The sequence below is a fragment of the Pelodiscus sinensis genome, chromosome 5 (assembly GCF_052426305.1).
Source record: "Pelodiscus sinensis isolate ZL-2025 chromosome 5, ASM5242630v1, whole genome shotgun sequence".
In the NCBI taxonomy this organism is placed as follows: domain Eukaryota; kingdom Metazoa; phylum Chordata; order Testudines; family Trionychidae; genus Pelodiscus; species Pelodiscus sinensis.
Window position 1 is genome coordinate 24,967,440 of NC_143056.1, and position 20,196 is coordinate 24,987,635.

General features: G+C 40.8%; 1 protein-coding gene across 4 annotated transcripts in view; it reads left to right on the forward strand.

The window, feature by feature from the left end:
* SETD3 (SET domain containing 3, actin N3(tau)-histidine methyltransferase) overlaps nucleotides 1–6,099 on the forward strand; it is a 73,647-nt gene extending 67,548 nt beyond the window's left edge. For all 4 annotated transcript variants that reach the window (XM_075926603.2, XM_075926602.2, XM_006123762.5 and 1 more), the window contains exons 12-13: nucleotides 3,020–3,180; nucleotides 3,638–6,099. In XM_075926603.2, the coding sequence (XP_075782718.1) occupies nucleotides 3,020–3,180; nucleotides 3,638–4,084 (608 nt within the window). In that variant the 3' untranslated portion in view covers nucleotides 4,085–6,099. The remainder of the gene's footprint in view (nucleotides 1–3,019; nucleotides 3,181–3,637) is intronic.
* The last annotated feature ends 14,097 nt before the right edge of the window (nucleotides 6,100–20,196 follow it).

The following is a 20,196-nucleotide window of genomic DNA, read 5'->3' on the forward strand; positions in this document are numbered from 1 at the left end:
TCTAATTTTAAATTATACCATTTATATCACCACTGTCTTTTTTTTTTCTTCTTCTTCTGCTGGCAGTAGATTATTTTTGATTTGCAGTCTTATTTATTCATAGGTTAGTTTATCGCATGCTTATAATGACTATATTTCAGCCTTTACCACCAGATTCTTATGGAAATGGAAAATGCTGATCTTTAGCAAAAATCCAGAGTTGGCAATTTGAACATTTAAATCAACATTTTGTTTGCTCATAATCTATAACACTGTCGAAACACTTGATAAGTAACTCTCTTCTTTTGATGCCTCTGATTTCCACTCCATGCATCTGATGATGTGGTTTTTACCCACGAAAGCTTATGCCCAAATAAATCTGTTAGTCTTTAAGGTGCCACATGGCTCCTCATTGTTTATACATGACACAGAAGTTTATTGGCAAATAGAATGTTAGGAATTATTAAGAAAAGGATAGAAAATAAGACACAGAATATCTTACTGCCCCTGTATAAAACTATGGTATGCCCACATCTTGAGTCATATGTACAGATGTGGTCTCCTCACCTCAAAAAAGATATTTTGACCTTGGAAAGGGTTCAGAAAAGGGCAACTAAAATGATTAGGGGTTTGGAACAGGTCCCATATGAAGAGAGGTTAAAGCGACTGGGACTTTTCAGTTTGGAAAAGAGGAGACTGAGGGGGGATATGAAAGAGGTATATAAAATCATGAGTGGTGTGGAGAGGATGAATAAAGAAAAGTTATTCATTAGTTCCCATAATATAAGGACTAGAGGACACCAAATGAAATTAATGGGTAACAGGTTTAAAACTAATAAGCAAAAGTTCTTCACACAGTGCATAGTCACCCTGTGGAACTCCTTACCAGAGGAGGCTGTGAAGGCTAGAACTATAACAGTTTAAAGAGAAGCTAGATAAATTCCTGGAGGTTAGGTCCATAAAAGGCTATTAGCCAGGGGATAGGAATGGTGTCCCTGGCCTCTGTTTGTCAGAGGCTGGAGATGGATGGCATGAGGCAAATCGCTTGATCATTGTCTTCGGTCCACCCGCTCCGGGGTACTTGGTGCTGGCCACTGTCGGCAGACAGGCTACTGGGCTAGATGGACCTTTGGTCTGACCAGTATGGTCATTCTTATGTTCTTATTGTATAAATGCTAATACCAACTTTGGTAATGTTTAATTTGAAGTTTGTGACACAATGTTTTGCAGGGGAGAGTTTTGTTCATTAAAAGATTAAGATTAATGAAATTTGTGTAATGTTGTGTAACGGGGTTGCTTTCGCGAGTGCCCACTGACCAAGTGCATGTGCGTGTATTCTTTTTGTTTATGGTGTCTCTGCTCAAATTACACACTCTGAGTACAAAATAAAACAACCCTCTTCTGGGTATAATTCTAACAAGGCCTCTCTTGATGCCTTCTTTAATGTATCTCAGTTCATTCCTGTTCTGGAATAGAAGGGTGCCCCCAAAGCTTCCTTCCTGGAGGCAGTGTCTCTACCCTCTCAGGGCCCTTCTGGTTCCAGTCCTTTGGCTAGGCCACTGTAGTCCATTTCATTTCCCTCTCCCCCAGAGGAAGCCTCAAGATCCAGGCCGCTTTCCCCCAGTGGTTGATGGGAACCTGCTCCTGCCTTCTACTCTTGGCCCTAGTCAAGGGACCGTGTAGATATCAATTGTCTGCTCGGTCCTTTCCACTGCTGCTCTGATTCTGTGGGTTTCTTCCCTGTTACCCTGCACTGTCTTCACTCTTATCTCAGGGCTCTGTCCTGTTTGCCATTATCACTCCACATTGAAGTGTCTACAGAACTCCTGCTACTCCAGCCAGTTGGCCAGTCTTCAGTCTTTGGGTTCTACTCTACATCAAAGGCCTCGTCTACACTGGCATATTTTGCACCAAAAACTACCTTTTGGTGACAAAACAGTGAGAGCATTTACACTGCAATGTGACTTATGTCGGGAAAAGCATCCAGTTTTAGAGAGAGAACTTCCAGCCCCACATAAGACTTTTGTCTTTTCCCCTCCCTTTATTGTCAACAAGGAGCCAGTGTAGACTGCTTTTTTTGTCAAGAGAACTGGCTTCCACTAGTATGCCTGCCAAGATGTCTGTGCTCAGTGTTTTGTGATCTCTGCTGCCTGCTGCCCCTCCCCTTTCAAAGTTCTGGGAGGTATCTGACAGCTAAGTGAACTGCTCTGTTTGGGAAACAAATAAAGAACAAATCATTGGATTGCTCCTGTTCTGCCCTGCTAGGAACTCAGCAGCAGTCAGACTGCTGCTGCAGGGAGAGGGCTGGAAAGACTGCTGTGCTGCTTTGACATTACTTAACATGGAGAGTTCACAGAGCTATGGGGGAATCCCAAGAAACACAGGTACTAGCTCTGCCTTTCCACAACACTGTGCTGTGGAATGCTTACTCGCACTGTTTTGCTCTGTCTGTCATCTGGGCACTAGCAATGTGGCCATGGAATGTTGACAATGGGAGGCAGAAAATCTGGTTTGATTGCTTTTCACTTTTGGCGACTTGTGCATGTCTACTGCACTTTCATTACCAAACCTTCCCAGTGTAGATTTAGCCTAACTGCTGCTCTGTTCTGCAGTTCCTTTTATATGGTTTTCCTAGCCCCTGTGTGGCTGCTTCCCCTGCAACCATTCTAGCCTGTTTGGAGGACTTTTCACTGCCTTTTTCTGGGTGTGGCAGGAGCACAAGGCATCCAGCAGGAGGCCTCAGGGCCTAGTCCATCCTGTCCACAGTTGTCACAAGCCACTTGACATATTCTGTGAAAGGCACATTTAAATGGATGTCTCTTGACCAACAGTATTCAGGTTTTTTTTTATTTTGTTTTGCTTAGTAGTCCCCTCAAAATCAATAGTAGTTTGTTGGATCACTTCTTTTAAGAGGAGAACATTTTCTCTCAATCAATATAAAATCATGTATTGTTGTAAATGAAAGCTTTCTACATTTGTCAATTACCATAGTGAATAGTGAGATTTTTTTTTAACCTATTGTTCTTCATGATTGTTGCAGAAGAGCTGAAAGAACACTTAATAGGAGAGCATGCCATTGACAAAATCTTCACTCTTGGCAACTCTGAGTTTCCAGTTAGTTGGGATAATGAAATTAAACTTTGGACGTTCCTTGAAGCCAGAGCATCTCTTCTTTTGAAAACCTATAAAACCACTGTGGAGGTAAAGCTACCAAGAATCTGTAATTCTATACAATCTTGAGATTTTTGCATGTAATTCTAGTAAAACAAAACTGCTTTTAATCAAGTTTTAGTTGTATGAACATTCCTTTTTCACTTTCATGATTCTGTGCATTGTTGGTCCTTGTTTTTCTACTAGTACATAATATAAAAATATACAGCAAGTTAAAACTGATTAGTAAAATGTGTAAACACACATACCTAGAAAGTATATCACTTTAACTAGCTTTCAGTACAAGTATCCTTAAAACTGACTGACTGGGGCTTCTGCAAGGTGATTCCCATGGGGGGGTCCTGTGCTTCTTTATCATTTCCCATGAACTTCAATTGGACTCCATCATAAAAACCTGCCTGGGAGTTTAAGCTTCAAGATCTGAAGCTGTTTTTATTGGAGGACAAAAGTTGTCTTTATTAATATTCTTCATATCTTTTTCTTCCAGGATGATAAATCCTTCTTGGAGACCCATGACCTTACCTTCCATGCAACAATGGCTATCAAATTGCGTTTAGGTGAAAAAGAGATTTTGGAGAAAGCAGTGAGGAGTGCAGCTGCTAACAGAGAGTACTATAGCAGACAAATGGCAGAAGGAGCCCTACTTCCAAAATATGAAGAGAGCAATATTGCCTTGCTAGAGAACACTGTGGCAGATTCTAGACTCCCAATCGTCTTAAGAAACCTAGAGGAAGAAGCAGAGGACCAAGGGGACTTAAAGATTGATGAAGCTATTGATGCAGAAGTCACAGAGAATGGGTTTGTAAATGGTGAAAAAACTCTCCTTAATGGGACCAAATCAGAAAATGAAAATCTAAATCAAGAGGAAAGCAGCAGAGAGACTGAGGATGCCAAAGAATCTTCTTCAGACAGTACTGATGAGGTTAAAGAGTAGTCATAAAATAAAGGTTGACTTTATTGTAAAATTAAAATTAGCAAAAGTTTATGAACAGTGCATTTACATTGATGTGTTTTTGTTAACATTTCTCTTTCTGCAGAGGAAAATGTTTTGCTGCTTTATAAAAAAATGATTTTTAAGTTATTTAAAAATTTTATCATCCCTTTGCAATTAAGAGTGCCATCTTGCTTTCAGACAAAAACTGGGGAAAGAGATGCCTTTGCAAGATTTTACAGACTTGTGGGGCAAATGTATTTTTTTCCTTGGGAAAAAATTATGCTCTATCTGCTGTGCTTTTGTTGTTCTGTCACTCTGACTACCGAAATTAAAATCTTGCTCTGCCTCCTGCCAAGAAAAGCAGAAGGCAGGACTGACTCGGTATTCAGCATGAAAGTAGGAGAGCAGTACAGCAGAAAACTGAGTAAGAGGATCAGAAACTTGGGAGACTGGAAGAATCCTGTTTAAAACCAGAAACACCAGTCTAAAAAAGGTAAGATGGCAACCTTATTTTCAGTAGTTTTAAATGTTGATGAGAACCCTAATTCTATATACTTACAGTGATTTCTAAGGATTTCAGTTTACTTTTGTGTTTTGTTTACTGTATAAAAACATTTCAACTTTCTCCTTGAATCAAAGTTAGGCTACTACAGTACATCCTTCACTTTTTATTTTAAAATGGTACCTCCTTATTTAAACTTTGGCAAGGTAATGGAGAGTTTGAAAGCAGATAGGCCAAGCCACAGCTTTAAACCATGTGGTTCATGCTGAAGTTGCTTCCCAACTTCTTCACATTTTCACAATTTGCTAGAGATTTTTCAAAGCTACATTTTTGGCTAAAACCATTATTAAAACAAAACCATGAGTAATACTCCTGTCTGCTACTTTTTCATTTTTATGTAGTATTGGATGTGACACTGAATGTGACAGCTATTAGCTAACCTTATTTTAACTTTAACTTTTGGGTGAAATATATTTGATTCCCTTTTCCTGAAGGAGAAGGCAAGTAAGCAGGAGTAATTTTAGTTTGGGGAAGACCAAACTCAAGCCTGTTGCACACTTTATCTTTTGAATTGTGTAGCTATCTGATGCATGGTGAGTTATCTGCACAATGCTAGCTATCCAGCAGTCCTGGTCATCCCTCTCACATACATTGTGAATTCTGTCTGAAAGCGATTGTAGCACAGTTTAGTACTGAAATGAGGATAGTGGTAAGGCTTGTCTTTGAAATTGGCTGTTTTAGGAGGAGTAATAATAAACAGCTTAATTCTGCGCTCAGTTTTAAGGACTTTCCTTTTTATACTATTTTATCCTGAAAAGTTCAGAATACTGGAAAGATTGGGCAAGCTTGGATGACTGCTTAAACTTTTTAATGAATGTAGCAACTTGTTGATCCAAGATTGGTTGCATTAAAATGCCTTTTGACATTTAGTCTTTTATTTTAGATTTTTTTGCTTCTCTTTTACATTACAACTTGAAAATGTGCTTTTGCATTAATTGTTGGTGCAATACACATGTCAAGAAGTGACTTTCATATTGCCATAGCAACTTTGGAATCCAATGAGATGTAAAAAAATGTTAAATAGTTTTTTCTAAATATTTCACTGAGAATGGCATGTTGCCATCACACTGGGGATATTGTTTCCCCACTAAGTAACTAGAGGCTGGACCGATATTTTTGTAACTAAATGCTGCTTGTAGGTAGAACAGCATGCATTGTCATCCTGAGAGTTTAAATGTCATAGTCACAATTTCATCTTTTATTAGAAACAATACTCTTCTGTTTCTGCTTCTGCCAATTTCATTGCACATGTATCGTAGAAAGCGATACACAATTCTGAAACTAGCTCTCCCTAAATGTTTTCACTGTAATTCAAAATCTAAATAATTTGGTTCAATCTGATGCACTGTATTTTGTTCCAATATTTGCTGTTAACTATGGCTTAGCAAAACCTGTGGTTACCACAGGCAGGAATGTGTGGGTTTTCTTGAATAAAGCATAGTTCTACAATGTCTTTGCTAGTAAGTGTATTACACAAACAACAACAGAAACCTACCTAATATGTATGTGGCCTTTCCCCAATAGTGAGAGAGGAAGGGAAACCTTTTACAAGAATACATTTCAGTACTCCACAGAAAGCACAAGTCAAATCAATAGTGATCATGCGAAGAAGCACAGTAAATGATCTATTAAGCAGTCTCATTTTCCTATTTTTGATCCGTTAGTGTTATCTAGCAAAAACATGTTGGATACAGTATTATTGTGGAATAATCTAATATTTTAGTTTACATTTCTACTCATTAGATGATCTGAGGCCTCAAAGAAATATTAATCTAAAATCTTCCTTAAGCATTTGAGAATTGAAGGGGGAGGGGATTATTATTTTGGCACTGATAAGCCCTTATAGCCATCTGTCATGAAAACAGACCTTTTCAAAAGCATTTTAAAGTTAACTTTCTTAATGTTTGGTTATATGGCTGTTCACACTAATGCTAGGATAAATGCCAAATTTTGCTTCTGTTTAGTTAGCTATATGTAGTAATCTTGTAAGTAGACATCAGTCAGATTTCTCAGAATGTTTTCCAAGACATAAATAAGTTTTCATGCAGAATTCAAAGAAAATATTATCTGCTGAGGGTCTTTTATCTAACAACCTGTAACTTGTACAAACTTACTTGGCTTCATACAGTATATCAATGTCTTTGCTATAGGTGAGACAAGCTAAAATTTAGACCTAGTGGAATTCTGCAACTGTTCCATTTGAAGCTTTAGTAAAATTGCAGTATTCCCCCTGAACTGAACATTACAGACTAGACAAAGGATACAAGTGATGTTTTAGGAACTGAGCTTAAGTTAGATACTTTCTGTAAATTTCTAAAATGGTAATTCATACAGAAACCATACTTAATCTTAGCAGAAGCTGCATGCTTAAAGTAGCTTAGCTCTTAAGAAGGAATGATCATAGAGCTGCAACTCGTAGAGGTTCTCTTTTTGGCACATTGGTAGAGGTTCATGCTGCACAAAGATTTACCCAGCATTGCTTGGGTCCTTCAGGATGGGGTGTGTGTGCAGGAGTCAAGGTTGCGGGGAAGAGGCTCAGAACGAATCAGGGGCTGCCAAGACTGTGCTGCCAGCTGCTCTGTGGTTCTCCAAGGCTTTTGGGGCAGCAGGGTCTACTCCCCTAGACTGGTCGGCTGCTCAGGGGCTGTGGGAGTGCTCTTGCTGGCCCCCTCCATTGTCATTCCGGAGTATAATTGTCCTTGCTATCACAAAACAATTGTGTTCCATGCACATCCCATTGTCCTGGCACAATCAAACCCTCACCTTGCTTTAAGTTATGAGAAGAGGAAGCTGCATACCAAATTTGGTTGTCCTAGCTTCTTACCATTTAGGAGGAGTTCTTGAACAAACAAGACTCAGGGACAGACAGATGCACAAACTCTCTAAAATATAGAGTAGATATGTTTTACTCTTTCTCATGGATTGCATTGCCAAATAACACTGCTTAGGCGAACTATTGCTCAATCAAATGCTTCTAAATTAGCAACAGTTCACACTCTTAATAGTTTTTTTAGATGATATTACTCAAATGAGGATTTCCTATAGCATAAAGGTTTCAGATGTTGATCTGATAATTAAACTATTAAAAGTTTCTAATACAGTGTATATTCCTATGTTTAACAATGTGTAGACCACTTTCAGTAGAGCACAGGAACAGAGTGGACTCATGGATAGTAGAGGTCCCTCAACAGTATGCTGCTGCCTCCATCAGCTTACTTATGATGATGCATGCATCTTGGAAGCCATGTTCAGGATTGTCACATGCCAAGATGTGAAACAAATTGTAGAAACTGAATGGCGCTGGAAAGAAGCATTAAAGGCTCCCAGTTTTTCTCTTCTGTGGGGCTTTTGCATTAGAAAAGGCTTACTCATTGTTATAGGGCTCCTGTGGAAGGGCTGAGGAAATCAAACTTTAAGTGAAAATACATTTTTACATGTATTGGTAAAACTGTTGTTTGAAGAGAAACAGATGGAAAGACCTGCCTTTTGCTACCAAGGAAGTACCATATCCATGGTATAAGGGATTTATCACAGTCTGAGTGGGTGCTTTAAAAGCCTTTTAAAATGTACCTATTGGGAGGACCATATATCTACCTAGATCATTTGTAAATAGCTTTGGAAACTTAGGCTCTTAGTTTTGTTAACGAACATATTTGGCATGTATACTGCACACACAAGTTACATTCCATTGAGGATTCAGTCTTATGACATGTTTCCGAGAGATAGTCATGCTAGTCTGTTTCAGCAAAAACTACAAGGAATCTTGTGGCCCTTCAAAGGCTAACAAATTTATTAGGGTATAAGCTTTCATGAGATACAATTCACTCCATTAGATACTGAAAAAGAAAAAAAGATACAGAGAAGGCAGCATGACATCAATACTAATTAAATCAGAAGTACACATGGCCCCTGCAGCCAGCTGCTCTGAGCGCCATGCAAGAGTGGGGCAGGTAAGATGCTTAGCTGAGGCTCCCACTGGGTTATGGGTTGGATCTTGGGCCTTGAAAGGTCAATTCCAGCCTTTGGGACAATTTTGCCCACCCCTGGCTTAAGCCCTGGTGTCTGTTCTCAGGGATGGTTTCAATAAATTGTTAGCAGACCGCCACATTGACTGATAAGTAATTTTAACTCAGTCATGTTTCAAAATATTAAACATGCATGCTAGGCCTGGAAGAACAGAAGAATTTGTTGGATCTAAAAACAAGCTGCAAAGCTTCCCAATGGAGAGCTTGTAGCATACTGCACTGCCACAAAGGAGCCCTCTCTTAATGGAATTGATCCAGGGACTCCCATGCTCTAGGAAAGTGAAAATGGTACAGGCTGTTATTTTGTGACAAAATGTGACCAGTGGGTGACATGATGCTTACCAGAACTTTGTGGTCATTGTGCAGACAAAAATCAATCCACTTTTCCTTTTGTATACTAACTATACAGCCATGATGACCGTTGTCAGCTACTTTGGTTAAGTGCAGCTATGATCAAACATAGCAACGTTTGAGTGTAAACTAGTCCCACCTACATTTGGTTTGGCCGAGGGCATTTATAACACGAACATTTCAGTAGCCCTGTGCAGCATGAGATGTGAGAGCGTTTGATGGCTCTTGAAAAGGGTGTTTTGAAATCTGCATGGGAGGGAGTCAAAAATCTTGTATGTAGGAGAAGTGCTGGTCTCCAGCTAGAATCTTGTATGTGCACAGAATTAGAAAGCAGAAGAGTAATTAAATAATTTAATACTTACTGGTCTTTTTAATATTAATCATCAGCTTGACAGTCCTGGATACTGAAGTCATTCATCCTCCAAACAGGAACAGCATGGACAGAACAAGCTTCTGCATGGTGCCCCACTTATGTTCCTGAGTGCTGCAAGGATGGGTGTAGTTTAATCCCCATGATAATGCCTTGTTCACGTCTATGATGTTGCTTGGAATTCATATTGAGGTCACGGATTCATTCTGCATCTACCCTCAAACAGCCATTCACTCTACTCATCCAGCCAGTCCATGTTTAGCCAAGTCACTAGAAGTTAAGAGAGTTTGTATCACATTCCCTCTGTGCTAAGCTATCCGGTCTTTCCACCTCAATGTAACCATTTTAGAAATACTGTTTTTATAAAACTGGTTTGATGTGGCTATTCAGCTGTCCATTGAATCCCTGTACAATTAAAACTGACACTAGGAGTGACCACATCTTCTCAATGTCATATAGGTGTCCCTAAATCCAGCAATCTGTGCATGATGTGATGTTTAAGCAACTTCATTTTCCTTAGCGTTCTTCCCAGTCAGTTCACCATTTTTAGGGCTAAGACTCCTAATTTCATTGCTAATAAATGTTTTATACGCTTTTGTAGCCTAAATGTATGAATAATATACTTTAAACTGAATCTGCTGTGCTGAAACAGACCTATACAATCAACCTCACATAAACTGCAAGGGCTTCCTGAGAATAACTTGAATATCTATAAGAAAGCCATAGTGACTTGCAGCAATTAATTCAAGTGATTAGATGATCAGAGTGGTTTATTATAATTGCACACAGGTAGTAATTTATCAGGGTGGCTGTTTCTTTTGGCATATGTCAAAAAGGTCAGAGTGTAGACTTTTTTGGACATTAACCTAGTCTTCTGAATCTCTGGAGTTCCACTTTTTGGTCATTAATTTCCTACATGCTGAGATTGTGACAATTAACCCACTTAATAAAGGTCAAGTTTCAAATTTTTTTCAGATTTCTGGAACACTCAACTTTATTCCTTCTTGAAAATGGGCAGATACAGAATGATGGTTATTAAATGAGAACAAAGATGTAGTTCTGCTGTAAGGATAGCTATTGTACAGTTAGTAACAAAGGGAAAAGAGCTACAGGCTATCTGATCCTTTATGAAGGTAAAACTTTGTAGGAAAATGAAATAGAAAAACAAAGTATTTGCAGTGTAAACTGATCTTGCTGTTTAAGACAATAACTTCTATACATCTAATTATCCAGTCCTCAAGTTTAAAATATATAATTTGCCCTCTGAAATGTTTCTTCATGTGCCTAAATGATTACCCATATGCCCAAACCAGTATCCTGTATCTATAGTCCAATCAGCACATCATGTACAGATGCATAGACCAATGAAAAAAGATGAAGTGAAGAAGCTGTTTTGTTTGTTTTCACAGTTTCAAATCCTGATCCAGATAAAATCCATGGGAATTTTGATATGTTCAGTAGGACCCAAAATAAAGACCAAATATACCTACACGTCTAACCTCCATATTCACATGCTACTGCTGCTAAGGAAATTAATCAGTATAAATGAAAGTTGACATGTATTTTAAAGCTCTTCTCGGTTCTTTAAGGAAAGGTGCTTCAGAAGAGCCAATTGTTAATTGTGAATTGTAGCATCCAAGGTGCTAGCAAATGCAACCATAATGATTCCTTATGTTAGTAAAAATCATACTTATTTTTTTTAAGTGCTGAGTGATTGTGTAGTAATTACACCTTGGAGCTATTCTTCTTGTGTTTTCAAGTATCAGTAAAGATGTTAATTCACCGAATATTGCTAAAAGAAGACTAGTAGTTGTATAGATTATTGCCTAATGCTCCAGTATGGGAATGACAGGTGCAATAAAGAGGCTATATGATTAGAAATAAAAGGCAAAAGCATGAGTGGTTTTTTCTGTATATTTCTACAGAGGGAATGGAAATAAGCAGCATTAAAATCTTAGAAAGGAATGAATCCAGGCTCAAGGCCTGTCTGTTTTTGTGGAAGCTCTAATTCTTCACTATAGGGCTTTGGATTGACTAACCTCAAGAACAATGGTACTGAGAATCTACATTTCCTGCTGGAAACTCTAAAAGTTACATTTATATGACTACTGTAGAATGTGCTGATATTGTCACTCAAATACAAGATTAGATAAAACTGTATCAGATTTCATTGAAAATTGCAACTTCACACAGTAATTGGTTCTAGTGCAGTTTGGCACCAATGTGCTTATTTCCCAGTTGTTTTTTCCCTTTTTCTGTTATAAAATATTGGATTTCTGTTATTCCTCTCCAGCCCCACATCTGATGAAGTGGATTTTGCCCACAAAAACTCATGATACTATATATATATATTTGTAAGTCTCTAAGAACAGCTTGTTTTTTCTCCTTCTCAAAATAGAAGAACAAGGGGCCAGTCAACGAACATTGAAAGGCAGAAAATTTAAAATGGATCAAAATGCTTTTAACACAAAAAGGAACTCATTGCCACTAGGTAATGTGAACGCCAATGGCTTGGTAAAATTCAGAAAGGCTTAAACATTTGTGTGGATGTTTATTCACAGTTCCACAAGTGTTGTGTAGTTTTTTTTAAAAAAAGTATTTAACCCTAATCTTTAAAGCTGTAACCCCCACCCCAATTGAATATGTAGAAACTTCCCTGAAAACATTATGTAATACAGCTGTCCTCTGTGGTGATTCTTGTATTTTTTTGATGCATCTTCTGTTCATCATCATGGCAGAAAAGTGACATGATGTGCCACTGGTCTGAGCTGAAATGGTAATTCCTATATTTCACACAATATCAATTAGATTCAAATTTGCCAAACTTGGAACTTAAAAAAAAAAAAAGTTCATTAGCTTCCCTCTTATTTCATATAGCTTGGCAACATTTTTTGGGGGGGAAGATCAGGACATGGCCACCATTTTTAGTCATTGCCTTCAACCATTAAGGTTACACTATATGCTAATGACTTTTGTATTCTACTTCAGTTATTTCATGTTAGGTTCATATCTGGTAAACTGCCATAAATTAAATCATCTGGCTCTCACTCAACATACTGTCGTCTAGCCATCCTTTTTTGCTTATAAGAAGTCCACCATAATAAAATGGCTAGTAAAATGGAATGGTCACTTGGGAAGGTACATATGCGTCAACTTTGGTTTCCGACCATGGATCAAATAGCAAATGATGGCAAAGTTGGCATTGACATACCCTCACTTGTAGGGACCATTTTGCATTTCCTACCGCTGTTAGCTGGTGGCCGGGGTAATGAGTGGTCTGTGAGACCTATCACACCCAAGTCTTTAACTGCTAGGACAGAGTCCCTTTGCAGCGGGCAGCCAGAGAGGCTGACGGGCGCCCCAAAAGTCAGCCCCGTGGAGGTGGTATGACTCAACGCTAAGCTCTTACTGCGATTACCCCTGACCGTGGCAAGATAGCCAAACCGGCTATGGTTCTTTTGATTGTGTTTGGTTCTGTTACAGCAACAGGGGGAGTCAGGTTAAAGCTTAAACAGTTACTATTTTATTGTTACAAGGCAAGCTTAGCTGTTAAATGTTACTGCTGTGTTACAGATAACACAGCCACTATAAAGACAAGACAGAAAATACAATAAAAGTCACTTAAAGGTGCCATGGAACCCTTTTGGTTCTCTGAGCTCTTATTGAATGTGTGCAAAATAGACACCTAGCAGGTATATTCTCACCCCTGTGATCCTTACTCCGGTGAAGCCAGTGTTCCTCTCAATCCCAATGGGAAGCAGTCGGTACGAGAGGAAAGCGTCCCTAAAGTCTCGGGGGTCCAAGACCGCCTGACCAGCAGGTATATGGTTGGATCTCCAATTAGAGTGGGGTATAGGACCCCACTTTATACCCCTGTGGTCACGTAGATGCTTCTCATGTCCTAAAATGGCAGTTAAGTTGGAACATCTTTGTGACGCCGAACTCAGAGAGTTGTCAAAGCTTAATTTGCACCTGTGAGGTGGAGGCAATTAAATCATTAGGGCCGGACATTCTTTTCTGATGGGGTGGCAGATTCCTCTTTTGGGATGGCGTGTAGGCGTATCAATTACTGGTACCAGCCAAGGGCAGCCTGAGGCCCCAATCGTCTGCTGGCCCAATTGCTGCTGTTATCTGGTCTCTGTCTAGCATCCAAGGCCATAGTTATTCTAGCACCTCTGGAGGTCCTGGAGCCTTGAAGACAGAGTTTTGTTCCCACGGATTCTCCCTCCCAAGGATTTGGGGAGGGGGGTGGTTCTGTCTGGCTACAACCGCCCAGCCAAAATAAATAATATAGCTCTATTCCAAGAACCTAGTCCCAGACTACAGATGTTGTACAAGGATATTTTCTCAGGAATAGAGATGCTGCTATTCAGCTCCTCTTTGTGACTATGGAGTAAAGTAGGTGCCACTTTAGGAAGATAAAAATCGGACACAAAAAAATAGAGAAATAATTAGTAAACAATTACAGTTGACAATAATTTACAATCTTAAAACATAAAAAAGACTTTTAACAGTACTATGAAAAGCTTGACGCATTTGTACCATATACATTTCCCCATGTCTTTTTACATGCTTTTAGCAGTTCAAAAACATTAAAGAAAAATACTGCCAAGATACTCCAGCCACTCTTCTTGGTGCTACATCTCATCCATTATACCAGTTCCAGGGAAAAGGATATGTGTGTTAGTGTGTCAAAATTGTGATTTGCCTCTCTCACCGACAAACTTGGAAGTGGGTAGGTGGCTGAGCATGGTTACCTTACCTTGGTTCTGGATTTATCCTGTTTGTCATTCCTTCCTTAATATCTGGAATGTAAAGGCAGTGTGCATTAGCTTGCAAACTCTGACGCTTGGATCAGATCCAAAGCTCCCCAAAATTCAACTGTGGTCAGAGCAAAGGTGCTGGTTTTAGCTGTATCTCTAATTTGCATTCAGATAGCCTGTTCTTGTGAAAGAAAGAACTGGATTGCCCCTTCTCCTGTCATATGTGACTTTTATTAACAACTAGTTCCTGAGCTATTATGCTGGATTTCTGGCTGAATCTCACCAGCCAATGGCTGATGCTATGTGTAATGTACTTCTTAATTCTCTCACTTTCTTCGCCTCATGCTTATCTCATTGTGGGGTGTGTGAAATTTTTCAGTTCATTATGTTCCGAACTGTTATTTAATTGAGGCCCCCCCCATGTTAAGTCAGTACACATTGCATGCAGTCATTTAAACTATTCCAGCAGTGCACATTTTTTATAAGTGGTTCAATTGGAAGTGATCAAGGTTTAAGACTTCCAGCTTATAAAGGCCTCTGCTGAGGTAATGTGACATGCTGCTCTCAATAATTTGAAATTGCTTCACAAGCAGATCCAGCACAACTCTCTTTAAACGGAAGCACGCACATATAATTTCTCAGTCCTGTATATGCCCAAACCCTTCACTTAATTTCTTGCATAGGAAGAAATATCTTGAGGAATGTGACTCAATCAACTGGCTGTAGACTGGAGTGTGGACACACCTCTCTTTCCTCTCCCCCCCCCCCCCCCCCCAAACTCAGGAAAATGTGAGTGGGTGCAGTATGTGTGATAGGTTGGACTCTTTTGGGATGTCACTTGATATGCTGAGGTCTCACTGACCCTGCCTTTCCTGGCAGCCTGAGCCCCCTTTTATTCTGTCTTATTGAACCAGGCTCTTAAGTCTCTTCCAGCACCGATACAGGTAGAGCTGCAGAATGATACAGACTCAGCTTTAGGGACTTGCTACAGCACTGAGTGCCCAATTCTTTTGGAGTATGTCTACACTACAAGGGTATTTCGAAATAGTACATCCACGTTACAGGGAAGCCTCAAGGGTAGCCTGCCTCAGAGTACTTTCATGTGGACACACTACCTCAAATTAGAGTCCCAGGAAGCTCTGGGGAATAATTACTTTGAATACCCTGGGGAAGATGCCCTAGAGTGGATGCTCCACTGCTGCTATTTGAAATAGCAATTTCGAAATAGGCATTATTCCTCATGAAATGAGGGTTTATTATTCCAGAATAAGAAGCCTGTTATTTCAAAATAATTTTGAAATAACGGGTTTGCTGTGTAGATGCTCATCTTGTTATTTCAAAATAACGTGAGTTATTTTGAAATAACACTGTGGTATAGATGTGCCCGAGGAGTGCAAACCATACATTTGCCGCCTCCTTCAATGCAGAGGAAGTTATGCACAACTTCCAGTTACAATAAATCTGGTATAGAGAAAGTAGATAAAGTGCTATTTACTCCTCATAACACAAGAATTAGGGACTACCATTTAAATTAATAAGCAGCAGGTTTAAAATTAAAAAAGGAAGTATTTCTTCACAAAACACACATGGAACTCTTTACCAGAGGATGTTGTGAAGACCAAGACTATAACAGGGTTCAAAAAAGAACTAGATACATTCATGGAGGATAGATACATCATATTAGCATGGAAAGGGCAGGGATGGTGTCCGTAGACTCTCATTGTTAGAAGCTAGGCATGAGTATCAGGGAATGGATCACTTGATGAGTATTTGTTCTGCTCATTCCCTCTGAGGCACCTGGCATTGGCTACTGTTGGAAGACAGGGCTAGACGGACCTTTGGTCTGATGTTTTTATGTTCTTCAGCTGGATTCACTAAAGAAATTGGGTATAAATAATAATTCTTTACCCTAAATATTATTCTGTATGTTCCTTCATACATATCTTTATAGCATGGGTCCAGTAGTTCTTCTCCCCTACCCTCAGTTCCAGTCCTTTTGTTTCCAGGTGTTTTCAAGTATCTCTTTGATGGGGAAGCAGAGGAGAAGCAAACTGAAGACCATGATTGTTTTCATCCCTCTCCTTATATAGTATTTCCTGTATGGTGGGAATCCTTTGTCTGATTCCCCCACCTTACAGTGGAAGAGTTCAGCTGTTCAAGATGGTGGCTAGTACCACGTGACCAGATCACCTGACTGTAGTATCATAGCATCCTTGAGTCAGTGGCAGTAAAGAGCATCTAAAGGAAGGCCGTGCCTTTTCAAACTCCATTGTCCTTGGCGATGGGCCATCAGCCCTGTCTGACTTTTCTCAGCCACTTTCTTTTAGAAGTACTGGAAGATGTTGACTTTTCCCTTCCTGATGTATGAGGAGTGCCAGACTTGCAACTTGTAAGCATGAACTGTATCAAGTACATTGACTGTTTCCCCTAAAACACTTTCTTCTTGAAGAGTACTCTGATGCTCCTGAAGGCCATAGATCCTCATCAGCATCCTACCCCAAAAAGACAGAGAAGTGACAAAGGAGAAAAGAAAGGGCATAGCAGTCCAGCCAACACCTATGTCTCTCCAGGATTATACCTGTCACTTTTGTGGGAAAATTTGTAGGGCACAAGTTGGGCTTCTCAGCTACTTAAAAACCCTCCTCCAGTGAACCCCTCTGGCAGACATCATCCTCATATTGATGGATAGCTGAAAGACCCTCAAGGGGAACTGAGATGATCCAAGGTATCAATTTAAAAGGAATTAGGATCAGACCATGACTGCCCTTAGTTTATTTGCCCATGGCAGAAACAACAAGAAAGTTTGCTATTGAGAAGTGAGGGTCATTGGCATAGATGTTTGAAATGTACATGGCATTCTGCCCCTGAGGGCAACCAGCACTTTTCTCCACCAAGTATAAAAATGATGGGGAGAAATGTGAAACCCACCAATTTATTTTAATTCTGTTTGTCATATGCATGTATTAACAGTTTTCAAAAAAAAAAAAGCACTCCACGCGACCATCCTCACAACCTTTCTCCATTTCTGCAAAGGAAAGTAAAGGCCATACAAAAAATGAGTAGCACTGAAATGGAGTGTGGAGTTTAATACCCCTTCCCATGCAGCCACAGCCGGATTAACTCTTCTGGGGTCAGATTTTTGTGGGGACTCTGGACTGTGGGGTGGTGCCAAAAATTAGGACATTACTGTGTGGGAAGGGGCTGTGGGTTAAGGCAGGAGTGTGGGGAGGGGGAGAGGGCTCTGACTGGAGGTATGGGCTGAGGGGTGGGGCTGAGGATGAGGCATTTGAGATGTAGGGGGCTCCAGGCCACACTCAAGGGGTTTGGAATAGGTTGGGGGCTCAGAGCAGGAGGTTGGGGTGGGAATGTGGGCGCTGGGTAAGAGTTTGGGTGTGGGAGGGGATCAGGGATGGAGAAAGGATGTGGGGTCTGGGAGAGAATTAGGGACTTAGAGTGCAGGAGGGGACGGGGCAGAGGTTTGGGAGGTGGGCATTTGCCCAGGACAGCTCCCATTTGGTGCAGGAGGGAAACAAGTGATTCTGTGTGGCCTGTATTCATTTACAGGCACTGCCCCCTTCCAAAATCTGCAGGCAAGGGCAGCACAGGAACAGTGCTTCCTGGTACAATGGTCTTCATGGTGACAGCTCCTGGCATAGAGGGGGAACGGCTGTGCTCAGACCCCAAGCTTATCCTGGGGCCTTGGGCTGTATCCCCTAAAGCCCCTTTCTTAAACTGTCCCTGTCCACTGCTTGCTAGAAAGCTGTATTTGTGAACAATTAACCATCTAGCGGGACACAACAGGCTTGTGAGAGTGGTCAACTGCTAATGACAAAATTCAAAACAAAGATCATTTGTTGCCAGCGTTGGAACGTCTGTCTGAACACTGAGTCAGAGATCCCAGTTTTATTGAAAATGCTCAGCACTCTGAAGTAATGGCCCACTCTAACTAAAGAACAAGTACTCGCTAAAGGTCATTTATCTGAGTGGAGAAAACTGTTCCCTTTCCTAGTACTGTCATCTTTCACTTTAATTAATATTAACTGTACGCTGTTGGCAGCAGCTTCAAATGCTGTAACATGCAGAGACTGGACTTCCGGTGACATTTTTAATGAAAAATGTAAATCACATTTCACTAGCACTATCACAGGAATTCATTAGCCACACCACAGTGGAACACCTGTGGAAGTGCAGCTGGCCTCTCTGTGAGTCTCAGATAAATTATTACTACAGCAACTACTGAGAGAATTCCTATCGGTAGGGTTTATGTGGATAGGAATGTAGGAAGTGCCATACAGATCAGGTCGGTGGCCCATCTAATTGAACAAGTCACATACAGCAGTTTTAAATCAGAAATTCAGCAGGGTATTCTATACTGGTGGTGACTATTGAAAATGCCAAGCCTACTTGTTCAGTAACCTACAGGTTTACAGGATCTTTTAAAAAACGCCCCATTTTAGAAAAAAACCACGTCTAGACTGCAGTTTCAATTTCAAAATGCGCTTTTTCGAAAGAGCGCCATTACGTGATTATGCAAATGAAGCATGGGATATTTAAATCCCTGCTTCATTTGCACTTTCGAAGTGCTTCATTTACATCCCTCTGCCGACAGAGGGATGTAGTCTAGACATAGCCTTGGGGCCACATCAGTGAGGGTTGGAGGGGTTTGGAGAGGTTTTGTTTTTGGGGTTTTTTTGCTTCTCACTTGTGTGGTCCCCAATTGATTTTTCTGTGGGACAGTGGCCCCAACCCCAAAAAGGTTCCCCACCCCTGCCATAAATAGAGACAATATTGAAACCTTTTGTGTTGGACATAATATTTTATTTTATTTAAAATGAAGCCTGGCCAACAAGGTCCCAATTGGGGCCCAGTCCCCATCTGGCTACACTGTCCTGTTCCCAGCTCTGATCCTGGGCCAGACTTCATGGTCCTGCCTCCATCTGACCGCAGGAAGGGCTGGTGGTGGCCCCCCTCCTGATGTGGCATGGGTAGGAGGCCACAATCCAGCTGCAGTGATGCTGGCCCAGCCCCTCGTCCAGTCCCAGCTGCCCGGATGCAGCAGCAGCAGCCTAGGTAAGGTAATCCAGCCCTAGCTCTCCCCCTACTCTATTTCCTACCCCAGCACCCTGCTTCCTGAACCTCCCACACACCCCAACTCCTGCCCTGAGCCCTCATACACTCAAGACCCTTACTCCTGCACCCCCACATCCACAAACTGCACCCCCAGCAGTGGCAGAAGTCCTATTAAATAAAGTCTGTGAGTACAATGTTTCATTTATGCTATTATTAGTTGTGTCAATTATCAATAACATTAAGCTGTATATTTTCAGTCATGCAAATGGGCATTCTTATACGACTCTTTGTTGACCACATGTTCTGAATTTTGACGTAGTTTGGCTCTTTGGTTTGAAAAGGTTGCCGCCCCCTGATCTGAGTACAGTAATTCCTCATTTAACACTACAGATATGTTTCAGAAAATGATCGTGTTAAGTGAAAACGTGTTATGCGGGGTCAATTTTCCCATTGAAAATAATGGAAAAGGTGGGGGTTGTGTTTCAAGCGGTGGTGTCTGTTGGGACCAGGACATAAAGTTGGGGAAGAAAGGGGACTGGGTTACAGCAGGGAGGGGAGGTGTTTCGCTCTGGGGAAGGGAAGGGAAGGGGAGGGGAGAAAAAGGGAGGGGGATTGCGTTGGGAGTATGCCCCTGTGACGGGTCTGCCAGGACCTGCACTGTGTCCAGCGAGAGGGGATCACCGGGAAATGGCGCGGTAAGAACTCTCTGCCGCTTTGCAGGGAGGCGGGGGAAGCCCTGCACAGACACTGGCATCGGGCCGGCTGGGGAAATTGTGTTATTCCGGGGATGGTCGTGTAATTAAAAAAATGTTCCCAAACAAAAAAAATCATGATATTGCGAAAACGTGTTAAGAGGACACGTGTTAAATGAGGAATTACTGTACTGTAATGCTTAGTGCTGCCATGAGTGCAAGGAATTGGACTAGATGACCTCTCAAGCTCCCTTCCAGTCCTACGTTTCTATGATTATC